General features: G+C 40.3%; 5 protein-coding genes across 8 annotated transcripts; 3 read left to right on the top strand and 2 right to left on the bottom strand.

Moving 5' to 3' along the window:
- Positions 1-392: 392 nt before the first annotated feature.
- Cnbp (CCHC-type zinc finger nucleic acid binding protein) lies at positions 393-6,774 on the bottom strand. Of its 3 annotated transcripts, none has more exons than XM_072908643.1 (3): positions 6,609-6,774; positions 4,445-4,695; positions 393-4,276 (listed from the first exon to the last, which is right to left on the bottom strand). In XM_072908643.1, the coding sequence occupies exons 2-3, from the start codon at positions 4,682-4,684 to the stop codon at positions 4,052-4,054; spliced, it is 465 nt and encodes a 154-aa protein (XP_072764744.1). In that variant the 5' UTR covers positions 4,685-4,695; positions 6,609-6,774; the 3' UTR covers positions 393-4,051. The 3 variants fall into 3 exon arrangements, with proteins under 3 accessions (XP_072764744.1, XP_072764745.1, XP_072764746.1); XM_072908644.1 differs by lacking the exon at positions 6,609-6,774 and adding an exon at positions 5,855-5,999; XM_072908645.1 differs by lacking the exon at positions 6,609-6,774 and adding an exon at positions 4,991-5,146.
- Positions 6,775-7,335: 561 nt separating this feature from the next.
- LOC140674603 (dolichyl-diphosphooligosaccharide--protein glycosyltransferase subunit 1) lies at positions 7,336-9,632 on the top strand. The gene has a single exon (XM_072908253.1). It carries the CDS (start codon positions 7,521-7,523, stop codon positions 9,339-9,341), a length of 1,821 nt encoding a protein of 606 aa, XP_072764354.1. The 5' UTR covers positions 7,336-7,520; the 3' UTR covers positions 9,342-9,632.
- Positions 9,633-9,999: 367 nt separating this feature from the next.
- LOC140674378 (deoxyribonuclease TATDN1) lies at positions 10,000-13,171 on the top strand. 2 transcript variants are annotated; one of them, XM_072907860.1, is made up of 5 exons: positions 10,000-10,244; positions 10,605-10,784; positions 10,992-11,397; positions 11,467-11,670; positions 11,955-13,171. In XM_072907860.1, the coding sequence occupies exons 1-5, from the start codon at positions 10,001-10,003 to the stop codon at positions 12,058-12,060; spliced, it is 1,140 nt and encodes a 379-aa protein (XP_072763961.1). In that variant the 5' UTR covers position 10,000; the 3' UTR covers positions 12,061-13,171. The 2 variants fall into 2 exon arrangements, with proteins under 2 accessions (XP_072763961.1, XP_072763962.1); XM_072907861.1 differs by having other exon boundaries at positions 10,004-10,244; positions 10,992-11,385.
- Tmem214 (Transmembrane protein 214) lies at positions 12,250-19,446 on the bottom strand. The gene is made up of 9 exons (XM_072907849.1): positions 19,149-19,446; positions 18,548-18,762; positions 17,750-18,439; positions 17,456-17,666; positions 17,249-17,388; positions 14,097-14,223; positions 13,488-13,753; positions 13,251-13,402; positions 12,250-13,171 (listed from the first exon to the last, which is right to left on the bottom strand). The coding sequence occupies exons 1-9, from the start codon at positions 19,270-19,272 to the stop codon at positions 13,045-13,047; spliced, it is 2,052 nt and encodes a 683-aa protein (XP_072763950.1). The 5' UTR covers positions 19,273-19,446; the 3' UTR covers positions 12,250-13,044.
- Positions 19,447-19,961: 515 nt separating this feature from the next.
- LOC140674377 (uncharacterized) lies at positions 19,962-23,350 on the top strand. The gene is made up of 5 exons (XM_072907859.1): positions 19,962-20,361; positions 20,827-21,034; positions 21,116-21,298; positions 21,408-21,654; positions 22,348-23,350. The coding sequence occupies exons 2-5, from the start codon at positions 20,846-20,848 to the stop codon at positions 22,965-22,967; spliced, it is 1,239 nt and encodes a 412-aa protein (XP_072763960.1). The 5' UTR covers positions 19,962-20,361; positions 20,827-20,845; the 3' UTR covers positions 22,968-23,350.
- The last annotated feature ends 165 nt before the right edge of the window (positions 23,351-23,515 follow it).

The following is a 23,515-nucleotide window of genomic DNA, read 5'->3' as shown; positions in this document are numbered from 1 at the left end:
TAAAATTAAGCGTGTAAAATTCATGAGAAAAAAGTATAGACAATTATTAATAAACATTTATAAAGTTAATTACGCGTCACTTACACGATACGCAGAATGCGTAGATTCAATTTGGAGCATGTGTGCACTGGTGCGATTACAGCAATTCTCTTTTATACGGTCAACAATTTATACACGAGTATATTATCGCGATCGTTGAAATTACAAACCGTGAACTCGCTGGACGATCCGTAACGATTTGAAAAGATCTACAAAAATTCGAGCATTAAAAAAAAAAAAAAATAAAATTCTCATTCAGACACGATCCGATATACTTATCTCTATTGTTTTCATCTTTAAATATAAACGTGATCGACGAACGCTTGGGGAACAAAGAAAAAAAAGATGCAGCCTTTTTGCCTCTCCGTACACATTCTATTTCAAAAATTCAGTTTAAAAACATAACTTCAAATACTCCACAATCCTTTTTATTATTTTGCAGCTTATTTTTTCTTTTTTATTCTTCTTCCTCTTCATCCTCCTTGTCTTCTTCTTTCTTTCTCTCTCTCTCTCTGTCGCTCTCTCTCCTCCTTTCCTTTCTTTTTAAGTATTAATAGATTAGTTTAATATATAAGTCGAGCCGTAGACCCGGCGTGCGCCGCCGGTCGAATTAAATTCATACACTGTAACAGTCGTATTCTTTACAATATTCGTACGTAAGTCTTGTAGCAGAGACAAAAGCGCAGGTGCCCTAATCGCACTCGTATTTTTTTTCTTTTTTTTTTTTATTCTTTATAATAATTATTCGTATATTATATGCTCTCGTCCGTACCTCTGGTGCCGCCAGCGAACCCGGAAACTGTGTCGCGGAGGGAATCGATTTTATCATGATATTTATTCAGACTGTTACTCTTACTCGTGTGTGATGTGTACTCTCGACTGCGTTAAATCTCTCTCTCTCTCTCTCTCTTTCTCTCTTACAAACGTTCCCATCCAGACAATACAAAAAAGAAGCATCTTTAAGAAAAATCTTAACTTCAAAGCATTTGAAAAATTGGAACACCTTTGTAAACGTCATCGTTTTTTCAATTCTATCGAGAACTTGATCGATCAAAATCTTTTAAGATTTTGATTTAAACATGTGTGATCGAAATTACTAAAAAAAGATCCTTCGATATAAAACGCGAAGGATATTCCAATTTCTCGTGGACGTCCCACTCGCGGAGGACTTGGTCCGACGCGTATCCGTGCACCGGGCGATAGCACCAGAGGCCGCGAAGTCCGATAATAGCGCGAAGTACAATTTGTTTGATCCTCTCCAAGTCTCGCGTCGTATGTGAGCACTAGCACACCGAAACTACGCAATGAGATCCGGCTTTAATTAAGTCCCGAACAGTGTGTGTTAAGTGTATAAAATTGTTGCAGGACACCTGGGTTTACTATACGAAATATCCCCCCCGAGCGCGCCCTCGCCATCGCATATAGAGGAGATGACGGTGGATTCACCCGAGTCGTTTCTTCCCTCGAGATAGTCAGGCACGCCTGGCTTCTGAACGTTAATACACAATTGTCGCTGCTGGTAAAACCACTGAATCCGCAAGCGGGCGCGGATATATCCGCGCGTATAGTTTTTCGGATCTGAATAAAGATATCTCGCTGTCCTGGCTTCCAGATGATGATTTAATTGATATCGCGTGTGACTCTACTGTAAATCTGGTCCGGTTGTATTGTTTGGAAAAAGTAGTCGGGAATCGCATTTCTTATTCTAATTTAGTTTTTTTTTTTTTTTTTTATTTTATGAACACTGCACGCCGCGATCGGACGAGTCGCGGCTCTCTCTTTCTCCCTCTTTAACATAATTTCGCGTGGCTGCACAAGTCTGTTTTTTTTTTTTTTTTTTTTCTTCCTTTAAGAAAAAACTCCTTTTGTACTCACGCCGAGTATAAGTGGTCATCCCCGCACGCGGCGGCAGGGATAGATTTTTTTTTTTCCCTCGAATCCGTCACAATTTTTTTTTTCCTTTTTTTTTGTTTCTTTCGACCGTATCTACAAATTTTGCTCCTACATAACTTATATGAGTTACGCATAGGAAAAGAAGAAAGTATATATATCGACCTCAGCAACAGTACTCTATACATGAAAAATATAATTTTCTCGTGGCAATACAAAGAAGAATCGTATCGTCGGAATTAGTCACCAGCAACGACCAGAGTATAAGCTAGCTTTTTACAGTACAAAATACAGCTCCTGCACATATGCATAAATATATGTATACACATATGCGCATATATATATACATATACCTAGTAACGAAGTATTTTCAGCAACATGTAAGGATATAGTAAGGTTAGTACACTCTCTCTCCTGTAAGGAGACAGGGCTCCTCTTTCGTTTGTCGCATGTCCATTGGCGAATGTCCATGAACGGCGATAGTATGAACAATATGAGTCTACGTTATTAACAATTATATGATTGTACGTACAAAATGTACCAACTTGTACAGACTACCGTGTTTATATGTATATATACACATACATATCGCGATGTAGCGAATATTTCGAACGTATCATACTGATATTAAATCGCAAGTCGTATTTCGTTCCCTTTTACGCTTGGTGAAACCACGTAGAAAGCGCACGTCTTCTCTCTCTTTCGCCCTACTTCGTCGAAGTCGGGGTGGGTGAGTAAAAGACCCGGTATAACTGTATATAAACCCGTAAACACTGACAATCCTACAACTATATATCGCTTTGTCCGTATGTATACGGTACTAGACGAGTTCGGTATATATTGAAGAAAATAGTGAAAGAAAAAAAAAAAAAAAAAAAAAAAAAAAAAAAGATAGAACCAAAAAACGCAAAAATGACATGACGTACATATAGTACATATAGTAACAGCTCGGCGAGATCCTCATTACATCCTTACACATTAAAAATTAGCGTTACTAAATCTTATTTTTATGCATTCAGGGCCGGCATGTGTGTTTTCGCTTCTTCCATTTCTCGCTTTCGCTTTCGCTTCCGAATTCATTTTTTCTTTCCTTCTTTTGTCGATTTATGAGTGTCGGCTAGAGAGTTCGAGAGGGAGGACCGGAGAATACAAGATGCGTGGATACGAAAACTGTTGCGACGTGAGCCTGTGTCTTGTGACTACTTGTTCGTAAACCGTGTCAATGTAAAAAAAAAAAAAAAAAGTTCCTTTTTGCTTACCCGAGAATCGAGCGCCAGTCTACTCTTCTTTTTTTCCTTTCTTATGTGTTTATCATATTAGTCGTTTCGTAAAATTTGCTTGGTTCGAACAAACGCGAGGGAACGCGTAAAGGAGAAAATCTTGCGCATTACCGCGATTTGAATCGCGCGAAAATCGCCAGACACGCATTAAATCTCGCGAGATCACGTGTTAAAGGTTCCCAAAGATCCATACATCTTGCATCGGAAAACAATGCGCATACGAGACAGTTCGAAGGTCAGGGGACAGAGGACTCATGTCTCTACATTCTAATTCATCAATCGAATGTTTATAATATTATTATATAGGTGTGTGTATTATGTATGCTTTGTGTTTTATGTACGTGTAATAATGTAAATGTTAAATGAGTTGTTCGTAGGAGATGGACCCTGCGCTCATTCACACGTAGCAATATAATGTATGTGTGTCGATGTATGTCGGTGTAACAGCAATAAAAACTTAAAGACATCATTAAGAAAAAAATCCTTGCGAAGAGAACAACGGTGGGCAGAGAGGGAAAGGAGATGGGGAATAAAGGGTGGCTGGGGCTGGGCCTCCGGGAATTGGGAGCCTGGTATATAGTGGCAATCCGAACGATAATGATGACGACGACGACGACACGATGGCAACGGCGATGGCGACAACGACAACGAAGACGACGACGACGACGTAACAACGACGACGACGACGACGACGATGATGTCGGCGACACTGCGAATTGTATGCGTCAACGAGACATACGTCCGCATCATCCCTACCTAGCTACAATTCCCGGTAGTGGCGCGCGCGACGGTAAACGGCTTATCGTTATCGTTAAGCGAGCGGCACGGATTCCGGTTGTCTCCTACTTCCTGTCATCCTGATCGCATTCGCGGCTTATGTGACCGGTCTTGCCACAGATGTAGCAAGTCTTGCCACCGGCCTCGGTACAGTTGCGGGCGATATGGCCCGTCTTGTTGCAGTTATAGCAGCTCTGCATCGCAAAGCGACCGGAATCGTTGCCGCCCTCCGGGCAGCTGCGCGCCATGTGACCAGTCTTGTTGCAGTTGTAACAACTCAACTCCGGTCCCTGTCGGAGAAAATACTATACAATTGTCTGATACAGTCTCCATGTCGTAACGCAGAGTTCCCAAATCTGATTGTAAAGAAAATCTACCGCAGGCAGAATATAGAGATATAAATAATAATTGTCGCAGGCAATTCAAAATAGCTCTTCGGGTCGAAGCAACATACTAACCTGCTGACAGTCTTTAGCGATGTGTCCAACACCGTTACAACGATAGCAAAGATCCTGATCCTCTTTGCACTCACGCGCAAAGTGTCCAAACTGGTTGCACTTGAAGCATTTCTCTCGTCCGCGTCCAAAACCACCGTCTCTGTCGCGCCCGCGATCTCCTCTGCCTCCACCTCCACCTTGTGGACACTCCCGTGCAAAGTGACCCATACGGTTACATTTGTAACACGCGCTCGAACTCATCTTCTACAAATCTGCAATTATTTATATATATATATATATATATATATATATATATATATATATATATATATATATCGAATTATACATATCTGAAATTTTATTCAAATCTTTTATATATATTTTTACAACAATTTATTAATATATTTCATAAATTACTAAGCCAGTAGTACGCTTTGCGAATATTTCAAACATCATCATTGTTGCGACAATCTCTCGCCTCATGTACTTGATAATTATTTTACAATTTTACACTTATAGACCAGAAGGAATATACTACATATATATATGCGCACGTTTGACACTCACAACAGAATTCTCAAACTTGTCACGTTTATACTGGGGAAATTCCGAATCTATACATTGCGAATCCGAATGAAAAAGAAATTCCAATTATATAATCAGGGTTGAAAAAAAAAAGATGAAAAATCGCGAGGAAATTTCACTCGTGATCGAGAACACTCGATATACCCAATTCGCAATCGAGACAAATCTGCTGTATCTAAAGCGCATCGCGCATCCCGTGCGACGCGCTCGCGCGCGTCGCACACAGATGTCTCCTGACCGCGCGCGCGCGCGCGCGCGTGGACGCGGGCGCGGGCACGGAGCGCGATGAACAAGAGGGAGGGGGGAGGGGGGTGAGACACGCAGGTGAATGTGCACTTTATCGGCGAAAAGGCCAGGCCGGGCGAATGGCGCTCGGAGGAAGCGCCGGTCGGGATAGCGTTACGAGTTACGAGGCCGCGGTCGCGGTCGCGGTCGCGACCGTTGCTATTTTACATGGCGCCGGCCGGATCGAAGCGGCGCGCACGCGAAACGCGTAAATAAAATGGCATCCCTCTTCTCTTGCGCGATTCCGAATCCCCGCACGTCTGTACTCACGACTCACGATTCACGACTCACGGCCCGAGACGCCAAAGATGGAATAAAGCACGGCGCACACGTGTGCTCCGCGTGCCGCGTAGAGCGATGCCGCGCAACGTCGACGTGATGATGGAATGGGCGAAATAACGTAGGAATGGGCGAAAAAACACGCGAGACACGGCGCGTCGGGGTCGGATGCACGCAACGGCAACGGCAACGGCAACGTCCCCGTCCCCGTTCCCGTTCCCGTTCCCGAAACCGTCAACGACACGGTATAACGGCGTATATCGGATCGTTGGCGGCCTTTACCGTTTACTCGCTCCCTCGCTCGCTCAACGACGATGCTCCTTCGCTTTTCGCGGCGCCGTACAACGTGGCTGGTCGCTCTGCTGGCTGGCTCGCGATCAGAGATCTCTCTCTCTCTCTCTCTCTCTCTCTCTCTCTCTCTCTCTCTCTTTCCGCGTTCACCCCGCACCCTTCGAACCCCTTCTCCATTTTCTGCCGGCGGTATGTATGTGCGCGCATAACACGCACATACATATATACGCACGTACGCCGCGCGGCACGGCTACGGCGCGACGTGAAGATGGCATCCGTGAGTGACGCCGCGCGCGCGCTACGCTTTTTTTGCGCCAAGAATGAAGAAAAGATCGCACGTAGGTGATGGCGATAGCGATGGCGATGGCGACGACGATGGCGATGGCGATGGCGACGACGATTGCGATTGCGATGGCGATGGCGATGGCGATGGCGATGGCGATGGCGATGATCGTCGGTCATCGGCGACGCTGGCGCTAAGGCACGATGACCGACGATTACGACGCTGCGCGTTCCGTGGGTTGGCTCTGCGTTTCGCTATACGGCAACGGACACGCCAAGTACGAATTGCGTTCTAACGCGGCCAGGGGCCAGGCGCGAAAAGGACGGGACCACGACCACGACCACGTGCCGGATTTGCGGCGCACGGATGCTCGCGAATAGAGATTGCGGCTCTCTTTCCAGCCACCGCGCGACCGCACGCGTGCCGTCGTGAGAAGAGATACCCGGCGGAGATGAACCTCACCTTGCTTGTAGCTGGATGAACTGCTATCAAAGGGACTGCTACTTCCGCTGCTACGACGACGCGTACGATAACGATGGACCCACGGGAAGTAGTGTTTTTCGTGGGAAAAATCGGATCGACACTATGCAGCGGACGGCTCGCGGCGACCATAAACTACGAAAGAGATAGACCGGCCAATCGCTGCCGCTTTAACCCGCCAAACTCTCCCAACAATCAACGCCACCTCTTTCCGCCTCCTACCATATTTTTATCATTGTTTCGCACGCCGCGTGATCGATCCACGCGTTGATTGGTCGCGCCGCTGCGACATCCTGCCGCTTGACCAATCGCCAGCTTATCTATAGGATCCATCTAAACAAACTTGCATAGGTCCACTTGCTCATACATATGCTAATGAACCAAGTGCATTTAATTATTTAAATTATTATTTTTTTTTTATTTTCAGGACTTATGTCGCAATGCGTTATAGTATAAATTCCTCAAGGCGCACGTAAAGCTGTTGATTGAGAGGGAACGCTTCATCGAAACTGTCAGATAAAAATATCTTATTATTTACATGAACATTTTTCACTGTTGGACACGACTCTGCTATTGGACTAAATTTATTCGAGATTGAAATACACTCTGGAGAATGGACGAGAGAGCTAAAGGCGACAGTTAGAGAGGTACAAACCTAACAGACCTATTGTCGAACACATTTAAATCGCGTTGAGAAGGCGGACGAAGATTGCCGGTCGTCGGCCACGTCCGTATATCGATATATAACCCTCAACCCTCAACTGCCATAGATAAACGCCACGTCTATGTCACGTACCGACTGTACGTATCCTCGCACACGCCGGTAGCGACAGGAGTGAGTGTAACACCTTTAGAATCGGAATCGCATAGACCCCGTTCCCGAGGACGCCGAAAATGTCTCGTGCTCGCGCGGGCGCGATAATATGCGTCCTCGCGTTATACGTCTGCACGTATGTACACACCGCCGACCTCGTGGACCCGGATCTGATTGTCAGAAACGTGGAACGGCACATCGATCTGCAATCCCAGCTGACCAAGATCACCACCCGGGTGGTACTGGATAACAATAGTAAGGATCGCGCCATTCAACGCTTTCTCTTCTGCCTGGATGGCGGGCAAAAGGAGTCTCTCAGTTACATAGCGGCACGCGTGGAACCCGGTAAATTGGAGCTCAAGGTTACGCCGAGCAAGACGGTCGAGGCGCATCGCGACAAGGCTTTCTATTCCATCGATCTCGCCAATCATCTGGCGCCTCGTCGCACTCTCACCATAGAGGTAGAGACGACACTCACGCACGAGCTGGTGCCGCATCCTAAGGAGATTGCCCAGCAGGAGAAACAGCTGGTCAAGTACACTGGAAATGTCTACGCTTATTTGCCCTATGCCGTAACCAAGCAGACGACCTATGTAGCATTGCCGTCGCGTAACATTGAGAGTTACACCAAGATGAAACCGGTCTCCCAGACTGGTTCAACGATAGCTTATGGACCGTTCGAGAAGCAGCCACCTTTCGCCTACGACGAGCTGATGGTGCACTTTGAGAACAACAACAAATTCCTCACGGTGACCAGGCTCGAGAGAACTATCGAAATCTCTCACTGGGGTAATATAGCTGTCGAAGAGCACATTGATCTTTTGCATACTGGTGCTTTGCTGAAAGGTTCCTTCTCCCGTTATGAATACGCTCGTGAATCCAAGTCTGGACAGGCCAGCATCCAGAGCTTTGACACCATCTTGCCAGCGGCTGCTTCCGATATCTATTACAGAGACGAGATCGGTAACATTTCCACGTCGCATACTCGCATCAAGAAGGACTCGGTAGAATTGAATCTGCGACCGAGATTCCCGCTGTTTGGAGGCTGGAAGACTCGCTACACCATCGGGTATAGCGTACCCAGTTACGAGTATTTGTTTCATTCCGGAAACGAATACACCCTAGAGATGAGGCTGTTGGATCACATCTTTGACGATATGATTGTAGACGAAATAGTCCTGAAGATTATTCTGCCAGAGGGTGCACGGAATATATATCTGGAGTTACCGTATCCCACGGTCCGCTTGTCGAATTCTCTACACTACACGTACCTCGACGTCACCGGCCGTCCGGTGGTGGCCGTGACCAAGAAGAATCTGGTGGAGAATCATATTCAAAGTTTCAGGTTAAAATATACATTCCCGCGTCTGTTGATGTTACAGGAGCCGCTGCTGGTCGTGATAGCGTTGTACCTTATGTTCCTGTTAGTTATAATATACGTGAGACTGGACTTTTCCATTGACAAAGACGAGGCGTCGGAGAGTAAGCTGAGGATCGCCGGGCAGTGCGAGAAGATCCTGGCCGCTCAGGATCGTCGAGTCACGTCCTACAACGAGTTGGACGATCAGCTGGCTTATCTAAAAGCGAACAAGGACGCCAACGCGTTCCTGGCCGCGGTGAAGGGCATCAATCAGGAATATAAGGCGGCCACCAGCGGGCTCAACGAGATCGCGCAAAAATTGAAGGGCGAATCCGGCGACGTGTACGATCGCGTGCAGGAGCTACAAAAGTGCGATCGTTCCTTGAAGGAGCTCTACAACCAACAGCAGGCACTGTACGTGGATAAACTGGTCCCGGGGAAGATTGGTCGCCAACAATTTGTCGAGGCAGAGGCAGTGATCGCCAAGAAGAAGGAGGAGTGCGTCGAGAAGATTAACGCGATCGTCAAGTCGCTCCAATAATCGCATTCCGCGAATAAACTCGACAGCAACGATGTGGTGTACTTTTTGCAATACAGTAATACAAATATATCTGTCGCATCTGTTAATATTCCATTCGCGAGAATGTAAACGAACTAGGATTCCATAAGTTTACAAAGCATCGAGTCACGAGACAAAAAAAAGAAACTCTTTTATCTCTGTATCGTAAATTAAGATTTGTAATAAATATGTAGGAAAAAATGTTATTAAATACGTTTTTGCTGTACCTTCTCTAAGATTGTTGTATCTAAATAAAAGAATTTGTTGATAACATTTTATTGGAACATATATAGATACGTAAATATAATATTTTCCTCAATGGAGATTCATGCTTGAAAAGTAGTAAAGTAAAATTAAAATTCAGTTTGTCAAGTTTTTGTGTACCTTGAGAATAAATAAATATAAATACATCTATTATAAATGTATATAAATTTACAAAATAATTATAAGTTATGTATATGCATTGCGGAAAAATTACATATATATTGTAAAAATAGAAATTATATATATATATATATATATTGATAAAATCTGCAAATATAAATTTCTTTAATATATACTTTTGAAACTTTGATGGATGATATGACATCCATAATTTGATAATCAAATGAAAGAACTTGATAGTCTCGATTATTAAATCGATGTTATGCGGCGGCGAGGATCGCGTCGAAACGAAAATACTACTGCGCATGAAAGCGCAATGTCAGATGTCAGTTCTCCCCGAGCGTCTGGCTTATCCATGTGTCAATTCGCTGAGCCGGTTAAACGAGGGACACCTGCTAACCTCTCCATCTATTTTCAACCAAATTCCTCGGGCTCCGCTAATTTGCACAGGAACAATTCCTATGCTCGGAGCTAGAATGTCCAATCTACGGAAATTCATAGGTAAACGCTCTTTTTGATCATCTTGCGTATCTGTTCTCGACGAAACTGCGTACTCCATAATTTATCTAGCGTCACGCACATACACTCTCGCGTAAAGGTTATAACGATACAATTAAAATCGCTTCTAATCGATAGTTTGCAAACTTTATTTAATTTTTGCATTTTCTTGAAAAATTTCCCTTCGTAGTCCTTTGCGTTATTTTAGCGTCAATTATTCGCTAGTACACGAAACAGAATATCTTGTATAATTTGCTTGTATTTGTATAGAGATTATGTAATTTATATTACAGTGGTTTTTTAAATATGTATTTTAAAAGAAGACAAAGTCGCAATTTTCTGTCATCGTTCTAATTTTTATAGATATTGGAGCTAATTTAACAGATTCTATGTACCAAGGCATTTATCATGGATCTCAAAAACATCAGCCAGATTTAGACAAGGTTTTGGAGCGAAGCTGGAACAACAATCTTTCAAAAATCATCATTACAGCTGGTAGCGTGGAAGAAAGTAAAAAGGCACTTGAAGTAGCAAGAACCGATGGCAAGTTTTACATATTTTTCTTTAAATGTGTAAAAAATTATTCCAATATAAATGTTTTTTCTTTTAATTTCATGAATTGTAAATAATTTTAATATAACTTTTAATACATTTTTTTATACTAATTTACTGCATTATATATTAAATTCTTTATATTCTTCTATTCTATCATCTATGAATTATTGATGATAATTAATCTACATATTGCAGATAGACTATATTCGACAGTTGGTTGTCATCCGACCCGTTGCAATGAATTCGAAGAATGTGGCGATCCAGAAGAATACCTTAAAACGTTGTCGGATCTGGCGCTAAACAACAAGGACAAAGTCGTCGCTATCGGCGAGATGGGCCTAGATTATGACAGATTAAACTTTTGTTCCAAGGAAATCCAAAAGAAATATTTTGAGATGCAACTATCGCTGTGTTCCACCTTAAAATTACCAATGTTCCTACACTGCCGCAATGCCAGCGATGACTTTGTGCGAATTCTGAGAAAGCACAAAAACGAGTTGACGCCAGGCGTCGTACATTCGTTCGACGGCAATCCGGAAGATGCAAATTCTATATTACAATTAGGCTTGTACATTGGCGTCAATGGATGGTATGATCGATAGTGCGTGATTCTTGTGAGAGTTCGAGAAAAAAAAACTGAGTTGACGATAACGTTTGTTTTGCATTTCAGCTCTCTGAAAACGGAAGAAAATCTTTTCGCAATCACTACCATTCCTTCAGACAGACTCATGATAGAAACTGATTGTCCATGGTGCGAAATCAGGCCGACTCACGCGTCCGCAAACGACGTTATCACACATTTTCCGTCTGTAAAGAAAGAAAAGTGGCAACCAGATCTGATGGTTAAAGGACGGAATGAGCCCTGTACGATAGTGTAAGTATCTGTACAATATAAATCAATTATAATCAGTTTATGATATTATCGATAGCAATATTTTATATTTCTGAAAAACAAAACAAAAATATAATATTGTATAATACGAAGAAAAAAAAAAAAAAAAAAAAAAAAAACATATCGATATGGAATATTTTTTTTTTCAAGTCGCAACGTGACAATTTCGCTTTTTGTTAAAAATTTATAACATAATAACATTATACTTTTAATATTTTTAAATGACATGAACGCGTGCGTGACTCAATGGAAATTTTTATTTGCAGTCAAATATTGGAAGTCCTAGCACGGATTAGAGACGAGGAAGAAGAGTACCTATGTAATCAAATTTACAAGAATACGATGAAACTCTTCTTTCCTTATGAATTATAGTGTGCAATCGCCGAAACAAACTGTGAAAACGTAAGCGCACCTAGAATGTGGCATTATATATAATGAAAGCATACTCGTGGAAGTAATCAGGGATAAAAGCTGTGAACGCACGCATAGAGAGGAGAAAAGATATAAAGAAGAACACGCTGCCGAAACGCTCTATTGAAGGAAAGAAATGAAGACACTCATTTTTACATACGTAGCTTTATGGAGGTGGCTGCTGTCCACAGATCTCTTCCCATGTAAAACTTTAATATATTCTTGTTAAAATTATATTATATCATCATAATGTCATACTCATCTATCGCATTTTGTCACTATTATTATCATCATCTCATTATTATTATTATTATTTGCGATATTTATTAATATTATTCTGCTATTCCTACAAATATCACTGTTGTCGCTGTTATTGCTCTGACCCATTTCTCTGCCAAGTGATTTTTCATTAGTTTATTACTATAAATGATCTTATTTTTTTTTTCTTTTTTTTACCTTTGGTAGTATACTCCTTCTCTTTATTACATTTACAAGAAAAGCTATTACGAAAAATGATGATTTTATTTTATAGTTACTCAATATAGTCCAATATATATTCAATCAATATCCTCAAAATTATAAATGAAAATACAAAATACTAAAGTTCGCATTTTGCGCATACAGAGACCTATACATGTATATATAGATATATATTACTTATCAAGAATTGATTTCAAAAAATGATGGAAGTATTCATTTTAATAAGAAAACTCGCGATTATTCATACTTATCAGAAGGTCACGAAATTTTCTTCGTCAGGACCAACCAAAATAAGATGCTCTCTTTTTGAGATATCACAGGTAAAATGACCGACGTTTTCGTGATCTTCGAAAGCATATATGTAAAGTTTTCATGTCATAAATAATAAATGCCGACGTGCGTGGATAAATGGAAATTTCGTTACCAACGCAATAATTCTTTGTAGAGCAAACCAATGGATTTTATTCATGGCACTTTGGAGAGAGTCTGTACTTTCTCGTATACCCAATCATATGTTTGACTGGCATAAGATTGCGTCGTATCGAAAGCCCATATAGCGTAACTACGAAGATTATCCGGACTAAGTTTACCCCTGAAGACAGAAAAAGAAAATATCACGGTCAGATACTAGAGAGTGATGCGTGCAGTTTCTATATAAGTATGATGCTTACACAAACACATTTTTCTCCAGCCACTGTATCGTCGCAGAGGAATGTTCAATAACTTTCTCTCCAATCAGAATGAAGGAAACTTTCACAAATTCCAGGGCTTGAAAACTTTTAGATTTAATATCTTCTATAACACCTGGAGCATATTGTTCGATCTGTGTAAGAAAGAATCATTATATACAAGTATTATGAGAATTGTATGCATATGATAAAATATTTATAATTTTTATTACAACTTACCGTGTTGAAAACTATAGGTATATTTTTTTCGACATAGGATGCAACATTGTTATATAGTTTAAATAAAAGATTTCTTATTATAAGGTATAAATCACCAGCCAATTTAATATATGGTGTACTTAGGTCTACAATAGCTTTATAATATTCCGGTGAGCTATCTTGAATCGCTTTATGTCCTGCGGACCAATATAACTTTATAGTAGCCCATCCTTTTTCTATGTATTTCAATATTCCGTTAGTTTTCAAGAACTTTCCAATTTGGGACGCTACAATACATAAATGCCAATGTATAATCAATTTGTATCTCCAATTTAATTACAAGAGAAATTAGTACAGAGAGATAAAAGTGTATATTTAATGGACATGATGTTTATGATGTTTATGATAGCAATAGAAATTTTTGCCAGTCAACCATAACACGTTGATTGGTCACGCTATTGTGAACATTACAAGGTGTGGTGAGACTGTAATTTCCTCCGAACAAAAATTTTATATTAAATGCCAATTGCGAAAAATTTCAAAAGAGATGAGAGAATAATTTTTTTTTAGAATGAGAAGCATATTTGTGAAATGAGAGTGATTAGTGTTGTTGTTTGAAGAGTTTCTTACCCTCAAAGGAGCCATGTTTCCTTGTATCGTATGCTACAATAGCACCAATAAGCAGTAACAAAAAGACACTGGCAGATCTCCATGGAAAACCACGACGCGTGGAAGAGGTCATTTTCTTCAATAGTGCCTGAAAGAATAAATAATTAGATTAGTTTCTTAAAAAATTTATTTTTCTTCAAAATTCGAGTCAAACTTTGAAAGATAATTGCTCAAACAAAGATTGTGTCACGCAAAGATCTCGCCGTCCTGTCAACATATGTTTCTCGCGTTGGTTTCTTTTAAATTCCGCGAGAATGAATTTTAATTGATTGTAATAAACACAATTACATCAGCAGATTTACAAGAACAATCGCCGTGCTTGTCAGAAGCGAAATAATATGTCGAGATATATACGAGAAAAATTGTACGTTTCGCAAGTCTTTGAAAGGACTTTGAAACCATGATTACGCGACAACTAATTAACGACAGTTGCTGACAAAAACATTTTATTGATATTGTATCGACAAATCGGCCTGATAGCGACGTGCTAAAAAAATACAGCTGGTCGTGCGATTAGATTTTTCATCTCGAGCGCGAGTCTTGCCACATAAATAATTACGAGTTGTGTCGAAAGGAGATTACGAGGCACACACATACGCACGCACACGTGTATAATAATGCATACACACGTAGATATTAGATACACAGATGCGCGCAGAATTTTATCTTACCTTTAGGAAAATTGAGATGCGAGAGCCGTTACGTGTACTGGGCTCCGTTGATCCCGTTTCGCGAAACGTGCTCCGAAAAAAAAAGAAAAACGCAAGATATACACGAACGATGTCAATGTCGTATAGCTGATCGCGTCGTGAGGGGGCAACGCGAGCGATCAATAAGTCCCGTACACTCCCGAAAACAACTACCTAACCTGTGAGCGAGAGGCGAGAGCAGAGCAGATGCGACGGAGTTGGTTACAATCGAATCCGCCGCCTCTCGCTGCTCGCTGTCGAGCGTCGAACAGGGACGAAACTGCCCGAGCCGAGCGGGTTCCACATTCCACGACGGGCGACGAATGACAGATCACCAATGACGGTGGCCGCCGACCACCGACTGTCAGCTTAGCGATCCCTTATCCCTTATTCGGACCTTTCGCAGCGTGAATCTCCCCAAATCTCCCCGTTCAAACTCTCGAAACTCTGCAAAATCCTTTTCAATCGCAAAGAAAAGCGCTCGAGAGAACGATTTGCGTCGCGAAAAAAACCTTTATTATACGCGGAAATAAATGTAAATTTATTCCTCGCTCGCGCGCTGGTCTCTATCTAACAATGAGAACGTATAAATACACCAAGATAATAATGGAAAATAAGCGTTATTTAATTTTAATTTATTTTAACTCGCGCGATCTTCGATCTATGTATGCGGACAAGTCATTTCTCTTTGGGGAAGGCAAGTAAAGTGACGCACTGTTTACGATACAATGTCTTATCGCGAGACAGATGTCGAAAGAGAGAGAAAGAGAGCGAACACACGTACACACACGTGTGTATATAAGTATATATTTCAAAATACCAATTTGTGAAAACTTTGAAGAATTTATAATGGGTATCGATGTTACGGAGTTTAATTTGTTGATACACATGTATACGTGGTGCTCGAGGATAGGAATGATAACGCACAGGACGTACTGCGTATAATGTCACGCACTACGACGTGCGTATAATTGAATTTAATCAACGACCACGTTGCTTCACGAAGCACGTAGCACGTGCAGTTTGTTTATATCGACCATTACGCTTCTTTTTTTTTTTTTTTTTTTTTTTTTTTTATATCAATTAGGAGTTGATACACTTTCTCTGAGAATTACTATATTTGTTTCAACTGAATTCTTATTCCTATTAAATTTCATATAAATATATATATATATATATATATATATATATATATATGCATATATCGCATTTTCTAATCTTGCACAAATCACTTTCATGTAACTGTTTACAAGTATATTTTTTTCTTTCTCTTCTCCAGAAAGCTATATATAGTATTATTTATGCACACATGTTTAGATAGATAAATAAAAATAGGAAAATTTTAATCAAAAGATATAAAAATATTTTATGATAATATTAATGAAATCTTAATATCAGAAATTCAAAAGGTCAATTAAGTTTATACTAAATATAGAATAAATTACATTTGCAGAGTACTAGTGATAACGAATTGAAAGTTGTTTGCTTGGCAAGTGTGACAAAATTTGTAAAATTTATTCAACTCAAAAGAATTCAGTGAAAAGGAGAAATACTTTCCAAGTTTTTTGTTATTATCCACAACTATCACTGTCTATCCGTTAAAGTGATTAAGTTTTCTACGCGTTTGCACACCAAGTTATATACATGAAATATACCGTGAGACACGTAAAGTATTAAATTAAATGCAACGCGCAGAGAGTATGTAAATTTATGATTGTTACCTACTATTTGCGCACGCAATCTTTATTAGAGACCGAGTGGCGGAATGTCATGCTTCGGGATTTACGACGTAATTGGTTTTAATAATAACTAGTAATTTTTTTCCCCACTGCTCTCATGCGTTTACTAACGCCTGCAGCGCTTTTGTAAACACGACTCTATATATACGATCTATACATCCAATGGAAAGCAATATTTTTATTATGACTTGTCGTATACCTTGTACATAAAAAATGGAAGATATTCGCTGTTGCACTTGTTAGTAAATGCAAAAAAAAAAAAAAAAAAAAAAAAAAAACCGATTATAACACTTTCCCCCGGTTGAAAATAAACAGATAATTAAGTATATTTTTTTCTATAATAACGTGGAGAAAGAAATTTTTTACCAACATTTATATGTAGCGATTACTAATTATGTTAGATATTTTTTAATTCTATATACAAAAAGTGTATTATATTCATATTAAAATGGACTTGGAAAATACTTTAATAATCGAAAACACGATATATTATCAGTTTATGTAATTGGAATTGATAAAAATAATGTGCATATCATTTAGTAATATGTTCACATTTTCTTTAACAGTGTAGTTATAAATTAATCTATACCACAAAAGCACAAATTTATGCTTATTTAGTATATTTTATATTATCATAAAATTTTTATCATAAAATATAATAATAATGCATAAAAAAAGAACTCACCTCAGATGTTTTCTTGCACGCAAGTGCCAAATTTTCATCTTTGGCTTTTTTCCACTTTTCATTATTGTTTAGAATACATCCGAGAATTTCCTTCAAGTGCTTAGTTTTGAACTTTGTTTGCAAACTAGGTAAATTTGTATCTATAAAAATGATTTTGTATAAATGTACATCCATTCATTACGATATATGAAAAGTGCAGACACTTACCGATATACGTTAGAAGAAGACTGGATTGGTATAAATGTTTAGTATAAATGGAATTCCAAATAGTAAAGCAAAGAGGTTCCGTGACAAGGCAGTCCGCGAGAGCTTTAACTAATTCATGTCTATAATTTGGATCCGACTTTTGCGATATTTTTCCCATTAACATTTCAAATAATTTTGTGTAACTTATATCCTTGTTTCTGAACAATATCGACTGCAAAAGATAAATCAAAGATTAATCAGATATACGAAAATCAAGGCACGTTTTGAAAAAAAAACTCACGCTGCATTACTTACTCGCAACTTGTCGATACTTGTGTTAATCTCTTTTCCCAAATTTGCCGGTTGAATGTTTTGAAATCTTTGAGAGTAAGTATCCATAATAATATCCAAATACAGATCCAAATTAAGGTCGTGAACGTTGTCGTGGCCGAAAACAAGATCGTTGAGAATTTGCACGACATAGTTGGCATAGCTCTTTGTTTCCAGCATCGGTGACATTACCTCGTGCCAAATCTTTAAGCCAACCGCCAAGTTCTTCTTGCCGGCTTGTGACCAAGCCCACAAGAGAGACAAGCCGATATTTTTTCTGTTTTCATAAGAGTTCCTTACGCTAATCAATTTGGGAATGTTGGCGGCGGTCATTTCGGGATTTAAATGCGCTAGCAACTGCAAAAAAATCTTGTGCCCGATAACGGGGACGCCCTTCACCATATCGGTGGCCATTGCCACAAGAGTATTCTCATAAAAAGTTTGTATAGTCTGCTGCCCCGCCATTTCCACCGCCTGTTCGAGTATGGAAGAGATCGCCTTAGGTACTAGACTTAACGGATAATCCTTGGGTTTTCCTGAGAATATTGTGTCTTCCTTGCTAATGGGTATCTTGATGTTGAGGAAAGCATTGAGTTCTTTCAACCAGAGCAAAGGAGCTTCAGGAAATCTGATTTGTGCAGTGGTCAAAAGTTCATTGAGCTCTTGCACATTGATCTATATACATTGCAAGAAATTAATATATAATTAAATATGTCTGTGCTTTTACAAAAAAAAATTTATTTTTACATCTATATCTATATTTTAAATCAAAAGCAGCCTTACCATGTTTAATGCATCCTTAATAGTTTTTGGAGGTTTCTCCTTTGGCTCTTGTTTCTTCTTCTCAGCTTGCTGCTGCTGTTTTTGTTGTTGCTGCTGCTTCTTCTTCTCCTCATTCTCCTTTGTCTTATGCTCTTTCCCTTGTGCCTTAGCAGGCTTCTTATTCTCTTTGTTTCCATCCAGATTGTCATACAGTGTCTTCACTTGACTCAATGGTACTAAAATCATTAATAAGTTCAGTTAGATAACTGTTGACATATCGTAGCAAAAAATCAACGCTTATTTATAAAGCAATGATAATTCAAAGTGATAATTCAATGATAATTTGCATTTATATAAACATCACATATTTATTGTGATTTTGCGACAAAAAAAAGAGTAATAGCAGATTGAATCTTGGAAAAAAGTATATACATAAGTACCATATGCGACCGTTTTTGTTTTTTTTTTCAAACATAGTCGGCCGACTGTTCAGCTGGATCGTATAATTTTTATAACGATATCTTGTATGATTGTATAGATAAAGTTGTATAAAAATGAAGTAAAGTTACAGAAAATTAGATAATTGAGCTGTCAAGTAGATAGGTTATGCCAGATGACTTACAGAAGTCCTCAACTTTCGGCGCGTTCTCGATAAATTTCTTCTTCTCGGCCTTCGTGAGCTTGTTGGACTTGTCGTTCCCCCTGTCCTTCTTTCTGCTGACCAATTCCCAGCTACCGGACGACATTGAGATAGATAAATGCAGTTCAATGACAATACAAATACGCGCTGACAACAAACACGATACACCACCGACTCCGAAGGCACTGGAGTTGACCGTCGTAGATACAGTGTGATCGGAGCACAGTGTACGTCGGTTAAAGCTTGTTGGCGAGGTGTCAATTAACGCACAGTGGTATGTGGTACGTACGTGGTAGCGCATGCGTATTCATCGAAATGCCACGCGCACCGGCAAAATACTCAAGTCCGTTCCTTTTACCGACGCCTTTTTCACATGCGTCTCATGCAATCTCCCGCTTCCTCCCTCAAAGATCGTAAGTAATACGTACAGCTGTTTTACGTCAAATGAAAGAAAGTGTAAAAAGGTGCAAAGGATTTGAGATTCGCATTCTTCTATTACCCGTCCATCGAGATTGACAAATAAAAATTTATATATATATATATATATATATATATATATATATATATACAGGGTGTCCGGTAATCCGGTACCGGACACCCTGTATATGTATATATATATATATATATAATTTACTTATTTTATTTGTTACAGAGAGTTCCGAATTAATTTTCAATCGGACACGCGCCAATCAAACGATTCGCGCCTTTTCAACAAACTTCCGGCTTCCGACTGCGTTTCGTCCGCCGTCCGCGGGGCGTCGCCGCGCGTCACGTAGCATCGTGACGTAGGTGTGTGTGTATTAACACGCATACGCGATCGCTTCTGACAGGGTTTGAATCAGTTTGAATCTTTCGCCTAGAAAGTCGCGTGCCGCGCCGCAGTTTGCGAAAGGAATTCCGCGTTCCGCGACCATCATCGCGGCGTCACGTTTCTGCCCGTGCGATGCTCCTGTTCCGAGGATATCGCGTCGCCTGACGCCGCACTGCCCGTCGGTTTGAATCTCGCAGCCGTTCGGACCAGCTCGGACTCGCAACTTATGTGACCCCGTGCGCGAGTACGACTTTCTCCAACCTGATTTCGTTTCGTTCGACTGCGAATCGGGAAAGGTCAGCGCGACTGCGACTCCGATTATCGTCGTCGTCGTCGTCGTCGTCGTCGGCGAGACAGGAGTACAGGAGGCCTACGCTGTCACAGGTAGCCGTTACGTTTGTTAGGTTAACTCGCGGCACGACGCCGCGACGCTTAATCGGGTGGGGGCACTAATTAAGGAACGTTGGATGGGGGTGACGGCGAGCACACACGCATCGTTACCGTTAGCTAGCGGATTATCAGTGCATGTGTTGCTTTGTACCAGTCTTGGTATTCTCGTATTTTCGAGACAAATCTGAATGTTCGTTTTACTATCGAAAGTATTATTTAATTGGCGAAAGTTTGCAGCTATGTGTATTTCATGCATTGTATCTCATCAGCTGTTTCTAGACTTGTTTTATAATGAGATAGAAAAAAAATATGCAAAAATTGTTTAAACAATAATCATTGCTTTGTTGAATCTGATATTGAGCGCCTTACACATGATATATTTTGTCATCGAGTGTAACGGTGTGAGAATTTTGTGAGTTGAAAAATTAAATACATATATTAATATATTCTCTTGTACAGTTGAGCTCTTCAATACGGAATGGGTAGCAGCAGCCAGCTCTACAGTCTCTCTTGGGGAGAGTTTAGTTCCTCTCTGGTCTCTGCGGTACAACTATTGAGAGGACATGGTGATTTGGTGGACGTTACTTTAGCTGCTGGCGGTCGTAGCTTTCCTGCGCATAAAATTGTTCTCTGCGCGGCCAGTCCATTTCTGTTGGATCTGCTCAAGGTATCGTTATTACAAAGGAACCAAATAAAAATATGTAATCTGAAAATGTAAAATTTGACTGCAACAAAACGCTTTATTCAGAGCACGCCATGCCAGCATCCAGTGGTCATGCTAGCAGGGATTGGAGCAGATGATTTGGAATCTTTGTTAGAATTTGTTTACCGTGGAGAGGTAAGCGTCGAGCCATCGCAGTTGCCTTCCTTACTTCAGGCTGCCCATTGCTTGTGCATCCATGGATTAACACCGCCAACTGTAGTAACAGAGGTATATTCCAATACACTTTAGCTCATGATTTTAAATAGAAAACTGGAGTAAGCTGTTATATGTTTTGTATAATATTATGATCACATTGTACCTATATATTTATATCTAGAGCGGAGAAGAAGTTCCTGCATCAGCGATACCAACACCAAGCGAAGGTTTGTCAAAGGCGACACTCAACTCGTATAATCCACTAAAACGAAGAAAAAAGAGGAGGAAGTCGTCCACGTCCTCTGGAAAATGGCCCTGTACCAGTAATACTACCGAAACTAGCGAAAACAGACTTGGGGATGATAACAACAGAACAATGCCTTATGAAAACAAAGATGATGACGCTACAGATCAGACTGATGATACAGGTAAACAATTTGTAAATATTTCGTTTTTATAAATTAATTTATATCTTAAGTGAGAAACAAAGTATAAGCTATAAGCTATGCGACAGTTTTTATAAATTTTATTAATTTTTTTTTTACAGTTTTTGTTACATTTTTATAGTTGACAAGATACATATACAATAAAATACTTGTTCTTTTATTTTTTAAATACTGCATGATTGATCTCGGAGTTCTTTACTTCATTATTAAGACATTCAGACAGTCACTGCAATTTTTGAGTTAACTTCGATAATTGTAAGATTATAATTAAGCAGAATGTAAGATAGTAATAGCAATTTCATTTGTGTTTTGTGTCCGATGCATTATGTTTAGTAATAATCATCCTAAAACTAAATATAATAAAATAGCTTATGAGAGGCTCCGTACGTATATGTAGATCTTGTTTTTCGCTTTAATTAAAACGGACACAAGCACAACCATCGATCGGGTTGAACTGCAATTCTGATTGGTCGTCCTCCAATTCGTTCGACCGAAGGAGAGAGAGAGACAGAAAGAGGGGGAGAGAGAGCGAAAGAGAGAGAGAGAGAGAGAGGAGAGAGAGAGAGAGAAAGAGCGAGCGAGCGAGAGAGCGAGAGAAACAAATTTAAAGCAAGCAAGCCAAAGCAACGTCAGTTCAGCCCCGTATGGTAACATTGTGTTTGTGTCTGTTAACAGCGGGCAACAACTGCCTGGTTGGAAACTACGCGAACAACCATCAGGGCAGCAGTCATTCACCGCGACTTCAAGAATCGTCCATCGCGGATAATCATCAGGCGGCGCAGCAGGATCCTCTTTTGGACGGCGAGTCGCATCTACAGCCATCGGTGCCAATGCAATTCTCACCGCTGCACATACCACAGTTTCACAGCTCTATGGGTTTTCCATCCGCTTTGTCGTTGTCCAGTTTAGCGGCTACTCAGGCGGGAAGCGCGAATCAATCCAAGGCGCGCGGCGCTTCCGATTGTCCAGGTGTCTGTCCACTTTGCGGCGCGACGTTGCGCCAAGCGAGGAATCTACGCAGGCACCTGTTGTCCTCGTGCAAGTACCGGTTCACCAACAACTCGACGACGACTACGATGACGCAGAATTCCGATGCAACGATGATGGAAATCAAGCCTGAAGTCGAATTGTCCAGTTATAACGATCATTCGTCGGTAACTTATGGGACCGACAGTGGTAGTAATAGTTGCGAGCAGATAGTTTGTAAGCCCAGTCTACCCTCGCCGACGTTGCATGGGCCTGAGAGCGCGGTTTCGCCACCGAGCAGCATTCCGTCGCCGACGATTGCCAGATAAATGTACAGCAAGGAAGACTCGCGCCGTGACGAACACGAGCGTTGTTATTGATTATTTTGTAGTTTTGCGGATTTCGTTCGTTTGTGTTATGGTGATTGAATTCGAAAGTGCTATGACAACGTTACGTGAGAATGAAAAAAAAAATAAGTCTTGCGTTATTTGTATAGTTTAATTGTCCATTTATGCGAACAGTTATTGGTAATTGCTCGCAATTACGCGCGTTATTTAACTAGATCAATTCGAAACATATTTATACGATTAAGTTTATACACGAGAATCTTCCACGCGTTAGTATGTAAGGAGATACCGTAGGATTAATGGATGTAAGTTTTAAGTATAGTGAAAAAAATTTTATCGTGAAATAAAAAATTCTTATTCTTTTACTATATGATTATAAGATAATCGGGATTTCTATAATCGTGCAATTCGAGTTCGTCCACAATTCATTTTACTATCTCTTTAATTTCCTCACTATGGAATGGTCTAATAGCAATATATTTGAATACGTTCATTGTATTTACAAATACCATTTTATAACGAAACCGAGA

This window comes from Anoplolepis gracilipes, chromosome 16, assembly GCF_047496725.1.
Source record: "Anoplolepis gracilipes chromosome 16, ASM4749672v1, whole genome shotgun sequence".
Lineage (NCBI taxonomy): Eukaryota > Metazoa > Arthropoda > Insecta > Hymenoptera > Formicidae > Anoplolepis > Anoplolepis gracilipes.
This window is presented reverse-complemented; position numbering and strand designations above follow the sequence as displayed.

Excerpts from the sequence above, each read along its gene's own strand:
- Cnbp (XM_072908643.1), bottom strand. The coding sequence starts at position 4,684 with ATGAGTTCGAGCGCGTGTTACAAATGTAACCGTATGGGTCACTTTGCA. Across the intron at positions 4,277-4,444 it reads TCGCTAAAGACTGTCAGCAG|GGACCGGAGTTGAGTTGTTA; the intron begins GTTAGTATGTTG and ends TTTCTCCGACAG.
- LOC140674603 (XM_072908253.1), top strand. The coding sequence starts at position 7,521 with ATGTCTCGTGCTCGCGCGGGCGCGATAATATGCGTCCTCGCGTTATAC.
- LOC140674378 (XM_072907860.1), top strand. The coding sequence starts at position 10,001 with ATGTTATGCGGCGGCGAGGATCGCGTCGAAACGAAAATACTACTGCGC. Across the intron at positions 10,245-10,604 it reads CAATCTACGGAAATTCATAG|ATATTGGAGCTAATTTAACA; the intron begins GTAAACGCTCTT and ends TAATTTTTATAG. Across the intron at positions 11,671-11,954 it reads AATGAGCCCTGTACGATAGT|TCAAATATTGGAAGTCCTAG; the intron begins GTAAGTATCTGT and ends TTTTATTTGCAG.
- Tmem214 (XM_072907849.1), bottom strand. The coding sequence starts at position 19,272 with ATGTCGTCCGGTAGCTGGGAATTGGTCAGCAGAAAGAAGGACAGGGGG. Across the intron at positions 18,440-18,547 it reads TTAAGGATGCATTAAACATG|ATCAATGTGCAAGAGCTCAA; the intron begins GTAAGGCTGCTT and ends CAATGTATATAG. Across the intron at positions 13,403-13,487 it reads TACCTATAGTTTTCAACACG|ATCGAACAATATGCTCCAGG; the intron begins GTAAGTTGTAAT and ends TTTCTTACACAG.
- LOC140674377 (XM_072907859.1), top strand. The coding sequence starts at position 20,846 with ATGGGTAGCAGCAGCCAGCTCTACAGTCTCTCTTGGGGAGAGTTTAGT. Across the intron at positions 21,035-21,115 it reads TTCTGTTGGATCTGCTCAAG|AGCACGCCATGCCAGCATCC; the intron begins GTATCGTTATTA and ends CGCTTTATTCAG. Across the intron at positions 21,299-21,407 it reads CGCCAACTGTAGTAACAGAG|AGCGGAGAAGAAGTTCCTGC; the intron begins GTATATTCCAAT and ends ATTTATATCTAG.